General features: G+C 49.6%; 1 protein-coding gene across 1 annotated transcript in view; it reads right to left on the bottom strand.

The window, feature by feature from the left end:
* Window positions 1-1,798: 1,798 nt before the first annotated feature.
* The window catches only part of SRGAP3 (SLIT-ROBO Rho GTPase activating protein 3), a 251,316-nt gene continuing 238,103 nt past the window's right edge, over window positions 1,799-15,011 (bottom strand). The window contains exons 20-23 of the mRNA XM_055557441.1: window positions 11,064-11,244; window positions 9,616-9,765; window positions 7,255-7,582; window positions 1,799-3,598 (exon numbers count right to left, since the gene is read on the bottom strand). Of these exons, the coding sequence (XP_055413416.1) occupies window positions 3,185-3,598; window positions 7,255-7,582; window positions 9,616-9,765; window positions 11,064-11,244 (1,073 nt within the window). The 3' untranslated portion in view covers window positions 1,799-3,184. The remainder of the gene's footprint in view (window positions 3,599-7,254; window positions 7,583-9,615; window positions 9,766-11,063; window positions 11,245-15,011) is intronic.

Here is a 15,011-nt window from a genome sequence, read left to right as displayed (position 1 = left end):
TTAAGAGGAAAGGGGACTAAAGGGAGAGAGGGGGTGTGGGGTAGGAAGCACGGCTCGTTCTCAATTTTATCCAAGAAAGGTCCTTAGCGGCCGGAGGCTGGGCCCCAGGCCCAGGAAACTAGACCAGGAATGAATTTGTTCTTTGGTCAGTTTTAAATGAACATCTTGCTGGTTCATTCCTAAAAGAGACTGAACACCGGTAACACAGAAAGACAAAAGGCTTGACCTCAGGGTAAATTGAAGGTTAAGAAATCATTCTGTGAAGAGCAAAACAAAAACAAAAAACAAAAAAAAATTGCCCGTTATCAATGAACTGATCAGTACAGCTTCCAGTAATGGTGATGGACAGGTAGGTAAACACCACTTCCCCTTGTACAATTGGTTATACTGAGGACTACTAACTAGGTTACTACATTTCCCCCACACTCACTGTACAGTTAGGTTTCTGGTATTTGTTTTTTTTACATTGATCTATCTACTAGGTGCAAAGATTTGGTGAGTGGCATTGGCTATAATTTCATTGTAGCCTTTTTAAAAATTACAGTTTCACATTTTAACAGTTACTTTCCAGCATTTAAGCAAATACAGCAATATATAGTGGACTAACACAGGCAGGAGTCAGAAGAGAATGCCAATGCTCATGACCGTGGGCGGGCCTGGGTGCGTGTGGAGGGGGCCTGAGACATGCAGAGCGCCAGATGGGTGGGGAGGGGGGCAATATTTTTCCATTTGGTTCTGCGTCAAGGCTCAGATTTGGAGCTGGATGAGTGGGGTGTGAGTTTGCCTAAATGTGAGCTCATCGGCCATTTCCCAATGGAAAAACAGGTGCTTAAAGAAAACAGAAAGGCCCTGTCCTTCAGGTAGGTAATTCGGTGAAAGGCAGGCCTATATTCAGTAAGTTAGTCAATTCAGAGGAAAACCCACATGACCTGACTGGTGTTATGTATATCAGGCAACAGATCTGTCAACTCAAATTTTCATGTTTCATCTGGTAGTCATGGCAGAGAATGTGATACTTTGCACAGAAAGCCACTGTATTTAAGGTCTGGGAGTCTCTCTGGGGTAGAAATGAGAAGTCTCTTGTCCTGGCTGGACATCACAGAATCCTTGCAAATAAATGGTTTTAGGAGCCAGACCCAGCTGCACCCTCAGCCATCTATTAAATCTTGGGCAAGTCGTAGCCATCCTAAGGCCTTGTTTCCTTCCCTAAGCTGTAATGCAGTGGGGGTGGGGGGGGTGGGGTGGATTGCTTTATATGCTAAATAGCAGAGGGCTCCTAGCTCGATCTGAGGCTCTTTCATTTCCAACTCTAGGCAAAACAAAGAAGGTCGAATTTGTCACTAGCCTCTCCCTGGCATTCTCTTTTTGAGTCCTTATTCCTCCCGACTCTCAAGGCCAGTTCTTCAGGCAAGGCAGTGTGGCTCACCGTCCCTACACACCCGGGTAAATGTGGCTTCATATGACTCCCTCTCTGGGGACCAGAGGAGAGGGCAAAATTAATCCAATGGGCTGACATGGTAATGATGGAATGTCAAGAGGTGACTTATCTGCAGGATTGTGCTTCATGACTCTTATGAAGCTGGTAGGAAAATTCCACTGCCTACTTCTCAAATGCCATTAGGAGGTTTCAAAAGGAAGGTGCTAGGTGGTTTTCACCTTACTGATGACCATGAAAAGAGCAGTCGTGTCAGTACAGTGCTTCCTAGGTTGCACGGTTTGCTTGCTCACATTTTATGGAGCAGGAAACTGAGGCTCAATGAGGTGACACGCCCCCCCCACCCAATTCTTTCCCCATATTTTCAATTTTGTTAAATGCGCTGGAGGAGGTGAGTGAAAGGGAAGGGAAGAGGGAGGAGGCAGCTATTTCACTGCATAAACTCCACCGAAGCATTCTCTTGGATGGCAGGTGACAAGGACTCCCTCCCCAGGCCTGGTCTGAGCTGCGTACTTACAGCCCTGTGTGCTTCATGCAAAAGGCCACCAGCCAGAGCGCGTCATGGCCTGATTTCAAATTAAAAAACGATGGGACTCAAACTCTCCTTGCCTGTTTAGTTCCAGAATCTGACACAGTATAATTAGTAGAAAGAGGAAAAGAAAAAATTAAATATTTTGAAAATGGTATAAGTTAAACCTCTATAGTTACCACAGAATTGTTCCTACAGCGTTTCTAGGTTTTGAAGTGTTCCACACCACCGTGTTTGGTTTTTTTGTTTTTTTTTTTTCCTTTTTCCCAACCACACATAATACTGTGCTACAATGGGGCTCAGGCTCTCACCATCCCCTCTTCTACTAACGAACACAGGCCGCTGAGGTCAGGGCTCTTCTTGCCAACGTCCTCCATGCTTTTGGGGGTGCAATTGGTCTTGGCCTCCGGGTGGAAAGGCAGGGTCTCTGGGGCGTGGATGGGGAGGGGGCTCTGTGAAGTGGTCCCCACCTGTGGGAGCAGTCTGCCCAGGGTGCCACCTGCCCCACACTTCCTTTAGGGGCAGACTGTTCTGGAAGGCCACAACTTCTGGAGACAGTGGGAGACTGGTTTTGTTTTTCTGCAGGTTAGTGGTATATTGCTTCATTCGCAGTTACTGTGGGCCTTTAAATTCTCCCAGAAAAGTCCCTGCAAATCCCACCAAATAACTCAGCGGGAGATGTTTGGTGGCATGGGTCTGAGGTAAATCTAAGTTTCATAAAAAGAAAAAGGAGATCCTATATACATTTTGTATGTGTGTCCAGATCTAGTATATGTATATAGATGCATAAATATATATATATATATACACACACCTACAGACACATACATGCATACATACGTGTACATATGCACATGCATACATATACACGTATATATGCATGTAGAGAGAATGTAGAGAGAATAATTTTCCAGTGACGATATGCGGGCGAAGCCATTTAACACGGGCCGTGATCTCGGGAATCGCTCCAGCCGGGGTACCGCTCCTCACCGCTTGCTCTGGTGTCTGTGTGTACGCGGGAGGGAGGTGGGGGGTCCATGTGACTGAAGGCGCGCTGCGGCTCGACCTGGGACTCAGCTCCGCACAGACGTGCTCCCAGGCTGACCTTCTGGTCCCTGCCCGACAAAGCCAGGAGCCCTGGGAGGACGCGGAAGTCACTGAGGCCGCCCTTGGCCACGGCGGGCCGCAGCGGGCCAGGGCGGTGCCCGCCATCCCGCAGGTCACATGGTGCCCGACTTGTCAGCCGAGCTGTTGGGGAACATCTTCTCGGTAGGCGTCACGGCTGGGCTGCCTACTCCTGAGCTGCTGCTGCTGCTGGACCGATGCTGGACCACGGGTCGCACCGGCCGCATGGGGGGCGGGCGCAGCTGGGCGCCGGCCAAGCGGGCGGACAGGGCTGGCTTGAAGGTGGTCATCATCTCGGTGGAGCTGCTGCTGCTGCGGCGCATGGCGGCGTCGGGGTCGCGGATAACGATGGTGTGCAGGGGGCTGGCCGGTTCCGAGCTGATGGGGCCTGGCGGGTTCTTCAGGGGCTCCAGGGTGTCCAGCACCACATCTGGCGCCTGCTTGACCGTGTTCTGCCTCTCCAGCTCTCGAAGCTCGTGCAGAGCCGTACTCATGGTCTTCTCAATGTCCTGGGGACAAAGAGAGCTCTGGTTGGCACAGAGCTGGAAGCCTGGGGACTAACCCTTCCAGGGCGCTGACTAACTTGTGGGTTCCTTAGGGAGGCTTCCCCACAAATGTCACTGGCTGGGCAGGAGAATCAGTCCCAGGGTGTCTCATAACCATAAGGGAAAATGAGCATTTTCCCTTTCCATTTCAATATGAGCATTGTAGATCTCACAGAGGCAGGCTCCACAGTCAGACAGACGTGTTCAAATCCTGACTCTGCGGCTTCCTTGTTGTGTGACCCTGGGCAAGTTACCTTACCTCTCTCAGTCTCAGAATTCTCATTTGTAGGTTAAGTATAATACTGAACTCAGGGAGTTGATGAGTATGAAATGATATGGCCCCTTTGAAGAGCATGGCATGGCACCTGGTACATAGTGTTGAAAGTTGGAAGTGTTAAGTCACTCAGTTGTATTCAACTCTTTGCAGCCCCATGGGCTGTAGCCCGCTAGGCTCCTCTGTCTATGGGATTCTCTAGGCAAGAATACTGGAGCAGGTAACCATTCCCTTCTTCAGGGCATCTTCCTGACCCAGGGATTGAACCCAGATCTCCGGTACTGCAGACGGATTCTTTACCATCTGAGCTACTAGGAAAGTCCCAAATGATATGGTCCCTTTGAAGAGCATGGCGTGGCACCTGATACATAGTACTTCCCAAATAATATGGAGGTAACACAGAGCACCAGTGTAAGTCCCCTCCCTAATAATTCATTTAATCCTCATACTTATCTGGTAGGAACTACCATTATGCTCACTTCACACATAAGGAACTGGAAACTCAGACTGGTTAACTTGTCCAAGGTCACACAACTACTTACCAGCATAGCAGTCTGACTCCAGAGTTCATGAGCCTAAGCATTAATATTAACAAATCTGTTAATATCTCTCCTTCGTCCATAGGAAAAGTGTTCAGCGGTTATATATTAGAACATTCACTATGCTTACCCCAGGGTGATGGGACTGTTACTTTCTTCTATTATAATGGTTTTTTTTTTTTTTTTTAGAAAAAAATGAGAAATTTGAAAGGCAACAAAAATCCTCATCTGCCTCTGCAGTTCCTGTGGATACTGAGACATTGAAGAGCTCATCAGTACGAGAGCACTTTGAACGACACTCAAAGAGATTCTGACAGTTCAGAGGGTTGGCCTGGGGCTCAGCATTCCAGGAGGGGGCGCTGGAGCTGGACTGCAGCATTTAACCCGGGAGCTCTGGGCCAGGATACAAAGCCCGGGGTTGGGAGGAGAAAAACTGCTTTACTACTGCCGCTGGGCAACCTCGGGCAAGGCTCAGTCACTCTGCACCACACCTGGTCCCTGAGCTGAAAGCCCCCCACTGGCAGTGAAGACGGAGGAGACAGCTGACATGGTGATGTGTGTGAACTGTCTGACAGTGACCTCTGCTCTTCCCCAGCCAGGGTCCTCGGCTCCTGTGGGGTTTCCCAGGGATGCCTCCGCTCAGGCTGAGCTGGGCCACCAAGGGGACAATGAGGGACAGTGCTTAGAGCCGGTAATGGAAGATGCTGGCCCCACTGGCTCCACATCACTATTGAGACACACTAACTAGCTTTTCCGCCCTGGGGCAACTCTGGAAAAAAAAAAAAAATGGAAAGTGTGGTTAGACTGATAGGGCTGGTGCCTGGAGGTGTCTCCGCTAGCCCCTTCCTCACCCAGGTCTCCCTTTACCTTCTTTCCTCCCCGTCCTCAGGTGGCTCTTGCCTGCTGGGCCCCCATACCAGGCTCCGATCCGTCCCAGCCTATCATTTGGCTTTGTGAAGAGACCACTGGCTAACAGCCAACATTAGCCTGTGGGCTTCCCAGGTGGCACTAGTAGCAAAGAACCCACCTGCCAATGCAGGAGATGTAAAGTGATACGGGTTCAATCCCTGGGTCAGGAAGATCCCCTGGAGAAGAAAATGGCAACCCATTCCAGTATTCTTGCCTGGAGAATCCCATGAACAGGGGAGCCTGGAGGGCTACAGTCCATAGGGTCGCAAAGAGTGGGACACAACTGAAGCAACTTAACACCAAACACAATATTAGCATATATGCTTCGCCAGGATACTTCATCCTTTGCCCACAACACTGTCTACTTTTAGAAGACACTGTTTGTGCCTTTATCCACAAGGATTAGTGGTGGTGGGGGCAGGTGGGGTCCTGCATGACAGGAGAGAAGGCAGTCCCGTCCCCACTTTTGCTACCTCCCACCCCTGTAGAGATAAATGGCCACCTTCCACGCCCCAGGCTGCTTAAATTAAGTCCCCCACTGATATCACTGCTCAGTCTGCTCTACTCCAGCAGTGCCAAAAGGCAAAACTAAGAAGTAAAATATAATTATTGCCCCTCTATCACCATCCCTACCATCCCCACCACTCCACCCTTGCAGAGTGTGAGCCAGAAAGACAGCAAGCTCAGAAAAAGATCAGCTGAGGTGTTTAGGCACAAGCCTGGTGTTAGTCTGAGACGTGATGCCATGATCTCAAAGTGGAGCTGCAGAGAGGTGCCAGGAAGCGTGGACAGTGGCGGGGCAGGGGGGCAGGGAATGATCACTTTTCACTTTGTCCTAAATGAGACCTTCCCACCTTGGATGGGTGTTTCAAGGTCCCCAACCCCGCTCTTTGCAATAGAATCCTCACCGCCCCAAAGATTCTGATTGTCCCTCTTTTCTTAACAGGGAGAAAACATTGGGAAGGGGATACATAATGGGCTGCCTGCCAGATTCCAGGGAGAAAAGTGGAAACTTGAACTATGATAAAACTGTCAAAAACACATGAAAGTAGTTATGCAAATCATTAAACAATTCAAACAAACTGTTTGGTAACAATTTCTTAAATGAATTTGTTGTGCTTTCTTTGGCAAATATAAAAATCACACAGGTTTCTCATCCAAATTTTTAAGAAGTTATCTAACAAAACATAAAACTCTAAGCACTTTGGAAGACCATGGAACATTTTCTGCTTCCAGCTTCAGCTATTTCGTCCTGCCTACCCTTTGGATCTTGGTACTGTCCTCCCCAGAGACATCTCTCACTGCCTTCAAGCAATTCACACATTTTAGGCTCTCGGAACACAGAGTTCCACTCTTTCAAGACTCCTGACGCATTTGCCATTTTCACAGTTGTGTGTGTTGGTGGTTGCCATCCCTCTCTTCTCTAAACCCTAAGCTCCATGTGGGCAGGACCTGGGTCCACTTTAGGTCATTATTATTTTCTCAGTGCCAGCCAGTTTGAGCACAACAGATGCTCCATCAGAATTCACCAGTAAATAAATGAACAAATGAATCAGGGAATGAATGAAAAGATGAACAAATGAAAACATGACTAGCACAATCTTGCCATCTTATGGAGACACCTGCCACTACCACATCCCCTATCTGGGAATCCCACCTCCAGCCTGGACACTGGGGCCTTGAGTCTTTACAGGAGCCCTAGCCAGGAGCTACACCCATCTAGCTTCCGCTCCGAGGGGGAGGCCGGCAGGGGGACAGGAAGCCAGCTCACTATCTATCCTGTGTCCTAGCTCAGCCTGACCTGGTGTGAAGGGCGAAGTGACTCCCCAGTCTGCAGGGGCCCACCCCTACCCCTCTGGGGGTGTCAGCTGGTGCGCCTGCTTCCTGCTGGCCCTTACTTCTGCCAGGGCCTCGGCCTCCAGGGACTTGTGGTCCCCCAGGCTGCTGTGCCTGGTGGAGCCGCACGTCGACCGCATGCTGTGCCCTTCGGAGAGCACCTTCTTGTCGGGGTAGTTGATGCTGCCGGCGCTCCCGAACGTCGCCATCCTCCGCTTCTCGGGGCTCTCGATCCTTCCCCGGGTGAGGGGGATTTTGTGGGGGCTGCTGGGGCAGGCGGCGGCCCGGGGCGGTGTGTCTATGCTGGGGCCCAGGCCCCGGGGTGGGCTGTGTGTGTCGCCCCCGCTTCGGCGCCTGGGGATGGCTGCTCCGTCAGATCGTAACCGCACTCTGCAAAGGAGCCAGGGGGCAGGGGCATGGGGCAGAGGTCAACCCTGGCCAGTGTCACATGGGTCAGCCAATCCCCCAGAGTCCAGACATGCTACACACTAGTCTAGGGAGTGGGTATAGTAAAGCCTCATTCAGCCAGACTTGGCGATTCTGCAGTGAAGAACTGTCCGAGCACAGAACTCAGGCCAGCAGATTTAACCTGCACACACGAAGGAATCAGGCCTTCTGCTTCTAAGCTGCAGTCAGTGGTGCTAATTACACAGCGAATCTCGTCTATATGTTAAGTCAGGGCCAGGAGGATTGCAACCTGGGAACACTTTGCTCATGGTTAGTTGGGTTCATGATATGTTTTTAAGCGGTTTAGGTGTCTCCATGATTCCAGAGGGCTTCTGATTGGTTTGAGGCATTGAGGCTTGACTGTACCACAAGTCACCAGCTCCCTGCAAGCACAGGAGGGCCCCAGGGAACTCAACATGGCCCAGTGCTATCACCCTCCCCCAATCCCCCCAAAGGGCTGTTTTCCATGAGGTTTTTCCAGACCTTGAACATTTCCAATCATTAAGAGAAAAACCTGCATCACTGGAATGCCTTTTACACATTTGGATACCTTTCACCCTTCAGGGAGGGTGTGGCAGAGAGAAAAGGGGCCTAAAGTATCTCTCTGGAAGGCAGATTCTTGTCTTGTCTCTGTCACTGACTTTCCAGTGACTTCTTTCAGACCCACTTTATTTATCCATTACATGGGTCTAATATTCCTCACCCAGCTTCAAGGGAGGTTCAGTGGGTAGGAGACAACTCTGAAGCAGTTCTACCCACTGGGGATTCTGCTCCAGCCTAGGGAGGTCAGCAAAGACCTGAAGGCACTGGTGAGAGGAAGGCTGGGAGGGGTGAGGGGGTGGGGAGGAGGGACAGACTGCGGGGATGGGTTGTGACGGGGACCAAGCTCAATGCAGTCAGCAGTGCTTTTCACCCTGTGCCACCAGCCAAGCTAAGCATTGCCTGTGGTCACCCCAACAGGACCAAAGCATCGGTGTCGGAGTGGAAGAGTACTGGGAGAGAAAGGAGACGAGGAAGGCAGACAAGGAAGGACAGAGGGAGAGGGAAATTGAGGCAGGAGAAGGTACGGCCCCCCTAGATGTCAAGGGACCTCAACTCTGTCATCCACCTACCCCAACCATACACTTCCCCTGATTCTATCTGCTGATTATCGACACCCTAACTGAACAGAGTTCGCTGAAGAGAGGTACTGGGACTTCTGCTGAAATAAATTCGTAAACCTAGGTTCCTATTGCAGCTGATTTCTCTGGCTCTGTCTGCAAGCACCCAGCATGTGGGTTGATCCCATGACCTCTCCATCAAAAACAGAGACTATGACATTTTGAGAATCTGATTAAGAAAGCAGTGAGAAACTGCCAGCTTTTCTTTTCTCCTCTTTTCCTTATTTATTTTTTAAACCACCAAGTGCTTTGCACTCTACCTGTAGACAGAGTGAAGAGCCCAGCTCCTTACCTGGCAGAAAGGTCATGTGATAGTCCTGCCCACACGGGAGTGAAGAAATTGGCAAACACATTCCCACCAAATATGTGGGTGGAGCCGAGTGTCAATTTCCCCCCACGCAATGTGTGTGAGACTTCTACTTATGTGGTGCGCTTCAGTGAGTAAGAGAGCTTTACATTTTAAAATATAACAACTTAGGTTTTCAACAGAAAGTAGGGAGGAGGTTTAAGAACTGGAGAGAGAGGAAAAGTACTTGCCAATTTTTAACTCTCCCTCCCCCGTGTTTTTAGTATTTTAAGTAAAAAGGATTGGTTGCCTGTATAAGTCTTTCCTCTTTCTCCACCTTTGTCCCAAGCTGGATTGCTTTGCTACCTGCCATTCGAGGCCAGTTCCAGCCAGCCCAGCAGGCGTGCCCAGCGTCACATCCTATGGGAAACAAGGGGCCACGACAGCCTCCCTCCCTGGCCCTTCCCTCTCCCGAATCAGACCCGAATGGGCACTGCATGAGCAGGAAAGAATGAACCCGAGTTTCCTACCGGCCCATCACCCCCCCAAAGCCGTAATCCGAGATGTGCTCCGTGGGGGACTGCAGGTCGTTTTTGGAAGAGGCCTTGTCGTCCAGCAGCGGCCCACTGCTGGCCTCGCTGTCGGCCTTTTGGCTCAGGCTGTCAGAGAAGGCGTCGTCCCTGGGGAGAAGAACAGATGTGAGCTGGGTGGGCTTCGCACCCAACAACCCGGATGTATTGAGACCTGAGGGGCTGGATCCACACCCACAGCTCGTGGTTGCGCCGCTGCCGCTTCCCCAGCAGGAGGCGCTCTGGGGCACCACGCTCCCCTACCTGCTCCCCCGCTCCACTCCCCGCCCCCAGGGACTAAACCTGGTCTCTCCAAGCTGTTCTGGGCTGGGACAAGCTGAACGCTGGAAGGTGTGGAGGAAAAATGGGGGAGTGGGCCTGCAAGCTAAGCCCTGAGCACTGAGTCTCATGTAGCTCGGGGAGCAGCAGCTTGGGGTTCAGCCAGGGAAAAGGAAGGCATTCCCATCCCTCCCCCACCCTTGGCTTTGGACAAATGTGAAGGGTCTGAAGCTTGTTGGGGTGCTCTGTCCACTGCCCTCTATGCCCTCTCCCTTCCTCTATCCTTCCTGTCCTTGTCCTCAGAGGCCTGGGGACGTCAGAGGGCTGCCTAGGGTTCTTCCGTTGTTTGCCTGACCTGGACTTTTCTCGGGCTCCAGATGGTCTGCTCTGCCATCAAGATGTATGCCTTTGGCCCCCTCCCCATGCCTTTGGCCCCCTCCCCATGCCTTTGGTCCCCTCCCCTTGAGGCCCAGCCTGCAGCCTGGTAAATCAGTTCAACCTGAGCGGGACTGGAACTTGGAGGGAGCGTATACAGGAACTGTCAAAGCTTTTCCAAGAATGGAAGGTGTCGACTTTCTGGGCCTGATGCTGGGGCTAGGTGTTTGGGATGTAGAGCTTTTTTCTTTCTTTTTTTTTTTAAGGTCTAAAGTTATTAAAAAAAAAAAAATAGTACCCTCTTAGCTGGAAATGAGAGGATGATTGTTTCTGCCCCTCTCCTGGGAGAGCTATCTCAGGGTAGAGAACAGTGGGCAGTTAAGAGGGCAGTGGGAGGGCCACTGGGTTACAGCAGAGGCCCTGAAGGGCAAAGGTATATGGCAAGATCCAGTGGACACTGAGAACCAGAGCGGGTGATAAATGCCCTGGAGGCTATCAAGTGGGCCAGGATGGCAAGCCAAGAGCACCAAACAGTGTCCCTGTGGACCGTGAAGTATGAGCAATTTGCTTATATGTTAAATGGATCACCATTCAAAGGGAGCTGAGACGTAATCCATTCTCACCGAAGACCAAGTGTGTCACAGCAGGGAGAGCAAATCGCTGGCGTATAACCCAGCGCTGCTGTTCCTGTGCCCCTTCCAGACATCACTAATCCATCATGACACTCTTCACAGAAGGTCCCAGCACCCACTCACATGTCCTGTACAACTATGTACTGATGTGGGATGAGCCCATCCACGCCGTTGTGGCGACCCTCCCACCAGTCCTCGGAGGCTCGGTGATACAGCAGCAGTGAGGCTCCCTTCTTGAAGGACAGCTCCCGCGGGGACCGCCCCACGTAGTCAAACTTGGCGATGGCCTCGATCTGCTCCACTTCTGGAAGGAAAGCAAGGGCAAGCGCATCCATGAGAACAGCAGAAGGCAGCCCAGGAGCCTCAGTCAGAGGGCCCTGGCTCCGTGGGGCAGCGCAGACAGCGTGCCTGGTGAGGGCAGCATGAGCTGGGGCTCAGGGTACTGGGCTCTAGGCTCAGATCCGCTCCCTGTGCTGTGACCTCAGGCAGGCCATCTCACTTCCCAAAATGGAAAGTGGGGTTGAAATACTACATCCTTACTTTCCACTGCCCCTTTTTCACATTTTAAAAATAATATAAGAAATTTTTTTTTCTTCTGTCCCTTAAATATCAGCTGTTTCCATTTTCCCATGAACCCTTTCCCTCTTTGTTCACATATCACACTGTTGGTGCTTCTTACCATGTAGGAGGTCAAACAGATGTGTGTGGATTCTCTTCCATGTAAAATGTTGTACACAATTTTTAAAGGTTCCCAGAAGACTTCTCTCCAGAGCTCATTGTTATAGACTGAACTCTGTCTTCCCCCAAATCCATATGTTACAGTCCTAACTCCCAGTGTAATGGTATTTGGAGATGAGGGGGTTTAGGAAGTAATTAAGCTTAAGTGAGGTCATAAGGGTGGGGACCTAATATGATAGAACTGGTGTCCCTCTGAGAAGAGGAAGAGATAGCGGAGAGCTCTCTTTCTGTCTCTGCATGAGCACAGTGGAAAGGCCATGGGAGGACTCAGCGAGAAGGCAGCTGACTACAAGCAAAGAAGAGAGGCTTCAGCAGAACCCAACCCTAACCGCACCCTGATCTTGGACTTCTAGGCCCCCAGACTGAGAGGAAACACATTTCTGTTGTTTAAGCCACTCAGTCTGAGGTGAGTGGCAGCCTGATGGCATGCCTGAGCTAACATGCGCATCCACGAACTTAATTTGGGGGGAGGGAGAATTCTTACTGGGGCTACAGGTCAAGCATATCTCTTTGCATACACACATCTCCCCATCAGAGCTGTATTCTTCTCTGGTCAGTGACAGGCCCTGCCTGGGTTAACCAGTGAGAACGTAGTTCTTGTCCCTGAAATACTCCTACTGCCCAGCTCTGTCACCTCTTGTTTGTGTGACCTCAGGCAGGTTATATAATTTCTGTACACCTCAGTTGCCTTTAGAGGACTAAACGATAAAGCATGAAAGAAGACATACAGATAGGCAACGGCTATATGAAAAGATGTTCAACACCATTAATCATTAGGAAAATGCAAAGCAAAACCACAGTGAGATACCAGCTCACCCCTGTTAGAATGGCTGTTATGAGCAAGACAACAGACAAGAGTTGGTGAGAATGCAGAGAAAAGGGGACCTGTGCGCTGCTGGTGCAAATGCACACGGTGCGGCTGCTACAGAAAACACTACGGAGGCGCCTCAGAAAATGAGAATCACAACTACCCTGTGATCCAGCAACTCCACTTCGGGTATTTACCCACAGGAAATGAGCACGTTCCACTTGCGAAGATCCGGGGCAGACCCCCGCATTCACTGCAGCACTATTTACAATAGCCAAGATACGGAAGTGACCTAACAGGTCCACAGACAGATGAACAGACAAAGAAGATCGGTGTATATACACAATGGAAAATTGTTCAGCCATAAAAAGATGGAAATCCTGCCATTTGCAACAACATAAAGGGACCTTGAGGGCATTATGCTGAGTGAAGTAAGTCAGACAGAAGATGACAAACACTGTACGATCTCACTTACATGTGGAATCTAAAATCAGGAACAAACAGAACTCACTGATACAGAGAACAGACTGGTGGTTGCCAGAGGTGAGAGGTGGATGAAATAGGTGAAGACAATCAAAAGGCACGCGCCTCCAGCGGATAAATAAGGCATAGGATGCAATACTCAGCACGGTGCCTACAGTTAATAATACTGTGTTGTATATTTGAAACCTACTAAGAGAGTAGATCTTAAAAGCTCTCATCACAAGAAAACAAAATGTAACTATGTGTGGTGATGGATGTTAACCTGACTTATTGTGGTGATCATTTATATATATATATATATATATATCAAATCATTATCCCATATACCTTATATTAATAAACTGTTATATATCAATAGACTTCAATATATTTAAAAAAAGAGAATATGTGAAAGTTCTCAGCATAGCACAGACATACATTAAGAATTCAACGTATAGCGGCTCTTGTGATTATGATTATAATTACTAATGGACATGAGATTGAGCAAGCTCCGGAAGATGGTGAAGGACAGGGATGCCTGATGTGCTACAGTCCATAGGGTCACAAAGAGTCGGACACGACTGAGCGACTGAACAACAACAAAAAAACAACAATGGCTTTAGCTTATGGAGTGGGACTAGACAAAGAAATCTGCGCTGCAGAGAATTTAAATGTTTGCTCAAGACCATGCAGCTAGTGATCTTTGGGAAGGAGACTTTCAGGGGAGGAGGACACTTATTTATGCTTACAATTTATTTAACTTGTGTTAAAGCCTGTACCCTAAGAGATGCAAATGGGTAGAAATGCTACGTAGAAAATGGGTCATGTATAAGTGTTAATATGCTTGTATTTTAAGGCAAGCACAAAGATGTTTAATACTATAAAAAGAAGATACATGCATGTACTTATATAAATAGACAAATCTATTAAATGCTAATAAACAAAAGAGTGGTGGCCCCTGCTCTCTCTAGCCTGCAGTTATCTTCCTGGTGCTGAGCATCCATCAGGATGCTTCTCTTGTCCTCATGGATTATCTTGATCCTGTCCATGCAGCCATCTACCTGTCCGTCATGGAGCTAAGCCGACAATACCTGGCTTTACCACTTTTTTGCTTTTACCTGGGTGACCTTGAACAATTTAGTTCTGTTCTCTCAGTCTCAGTTTTCTCATCTGTAAAATGGAAGTGATAAGACTAGTACCCACTTTATGGGGTTGTCATAGGACTAAGCAAGATATTACACATGAACAGCTTGTAACAGTGCCTGGAACACAATTCGCTTCATATGAGATGCAGTTGTTGTTGTTATTAATACCAGAGTTAGCGACTCCTAAGGGCCATGGACAGCATGGAAGTCATCTCTCCCTGTTCTTCCCCACCCCACCCACACACATTAGGTCTCTTCTCTGTGAGTAGCTGGCTCAAGAAGACTGGGCCAGTGCCCCCGTGAGATGCAGTGGCCTTTGGGTAGACCCAGTCCTCGGTGCCTGGGACAGCCTGCTGTAGACAGCAGGTGTCAGACAGTTAAGCCAGCTTTCCCCAGCTGGTTCCCTGACAAGTGTCTTTGCAAGCTATTCTGACAAAGTTGATGCAAATGACAGACCAACTAAATGGGTCAAATAAACTCAGATCTTGACTCAGAGTCACCTTCTCAGTAAAACGGAGAGATCTCTGTACTCTCTGCTGCATCTTTGACTCTCACACCATCCCTATGTTAGCAGCACCTACTAACCTATGTGTCTGCCTGGCTTTAGAGAAAGGCCAGAGGGTTTGCAAGGCCAAGAGCTGAACCCCAAGGGCTGGGTGCTCCTGGGTGTGACCCCAAGGGCTTCTTCTGAGCCCACCCTTTGCACTGCTGAAGGAACTGCCCAGGGCAGAGACTTGCTCAACTCCATCGCCTCCAGCAGTCACTGGTGGTAGACTGGAGTTGGGGGCAGGGGAGCTAGGAGAAGTGGAAAATGTAAGGGGGAGAAAAGAAGAGAAGATGAGGAACAGAGCTGAGCTGCAAGCTGAGAGAAAGCTCGTGTGTTTGCAGATGTCGCTATGTAATCATGTGGGGTAGAAA

This window comes from Bubalus kerabau, chromosome 20, assembly GCF_029407905.1.
Source record: "Bubalus kerabau isolate K-KA32 ecotype Philippines breed swamp buffalo chromosome 20, PCC_UOA_SB_1v2, whole genome shotgun sequence".
Taxonomy (NCBI): domain Eukaryota; kingdom Metazoa; phylum Chordata; class Mammalia; order Artiodactyla; family Bovidae; genus Bubalus; species Bubalus kerabau.
Note: the sequence above shows the minus strand (reverse complement) of the source record. Positions and strands in the feature narration are given on the sequence as shown.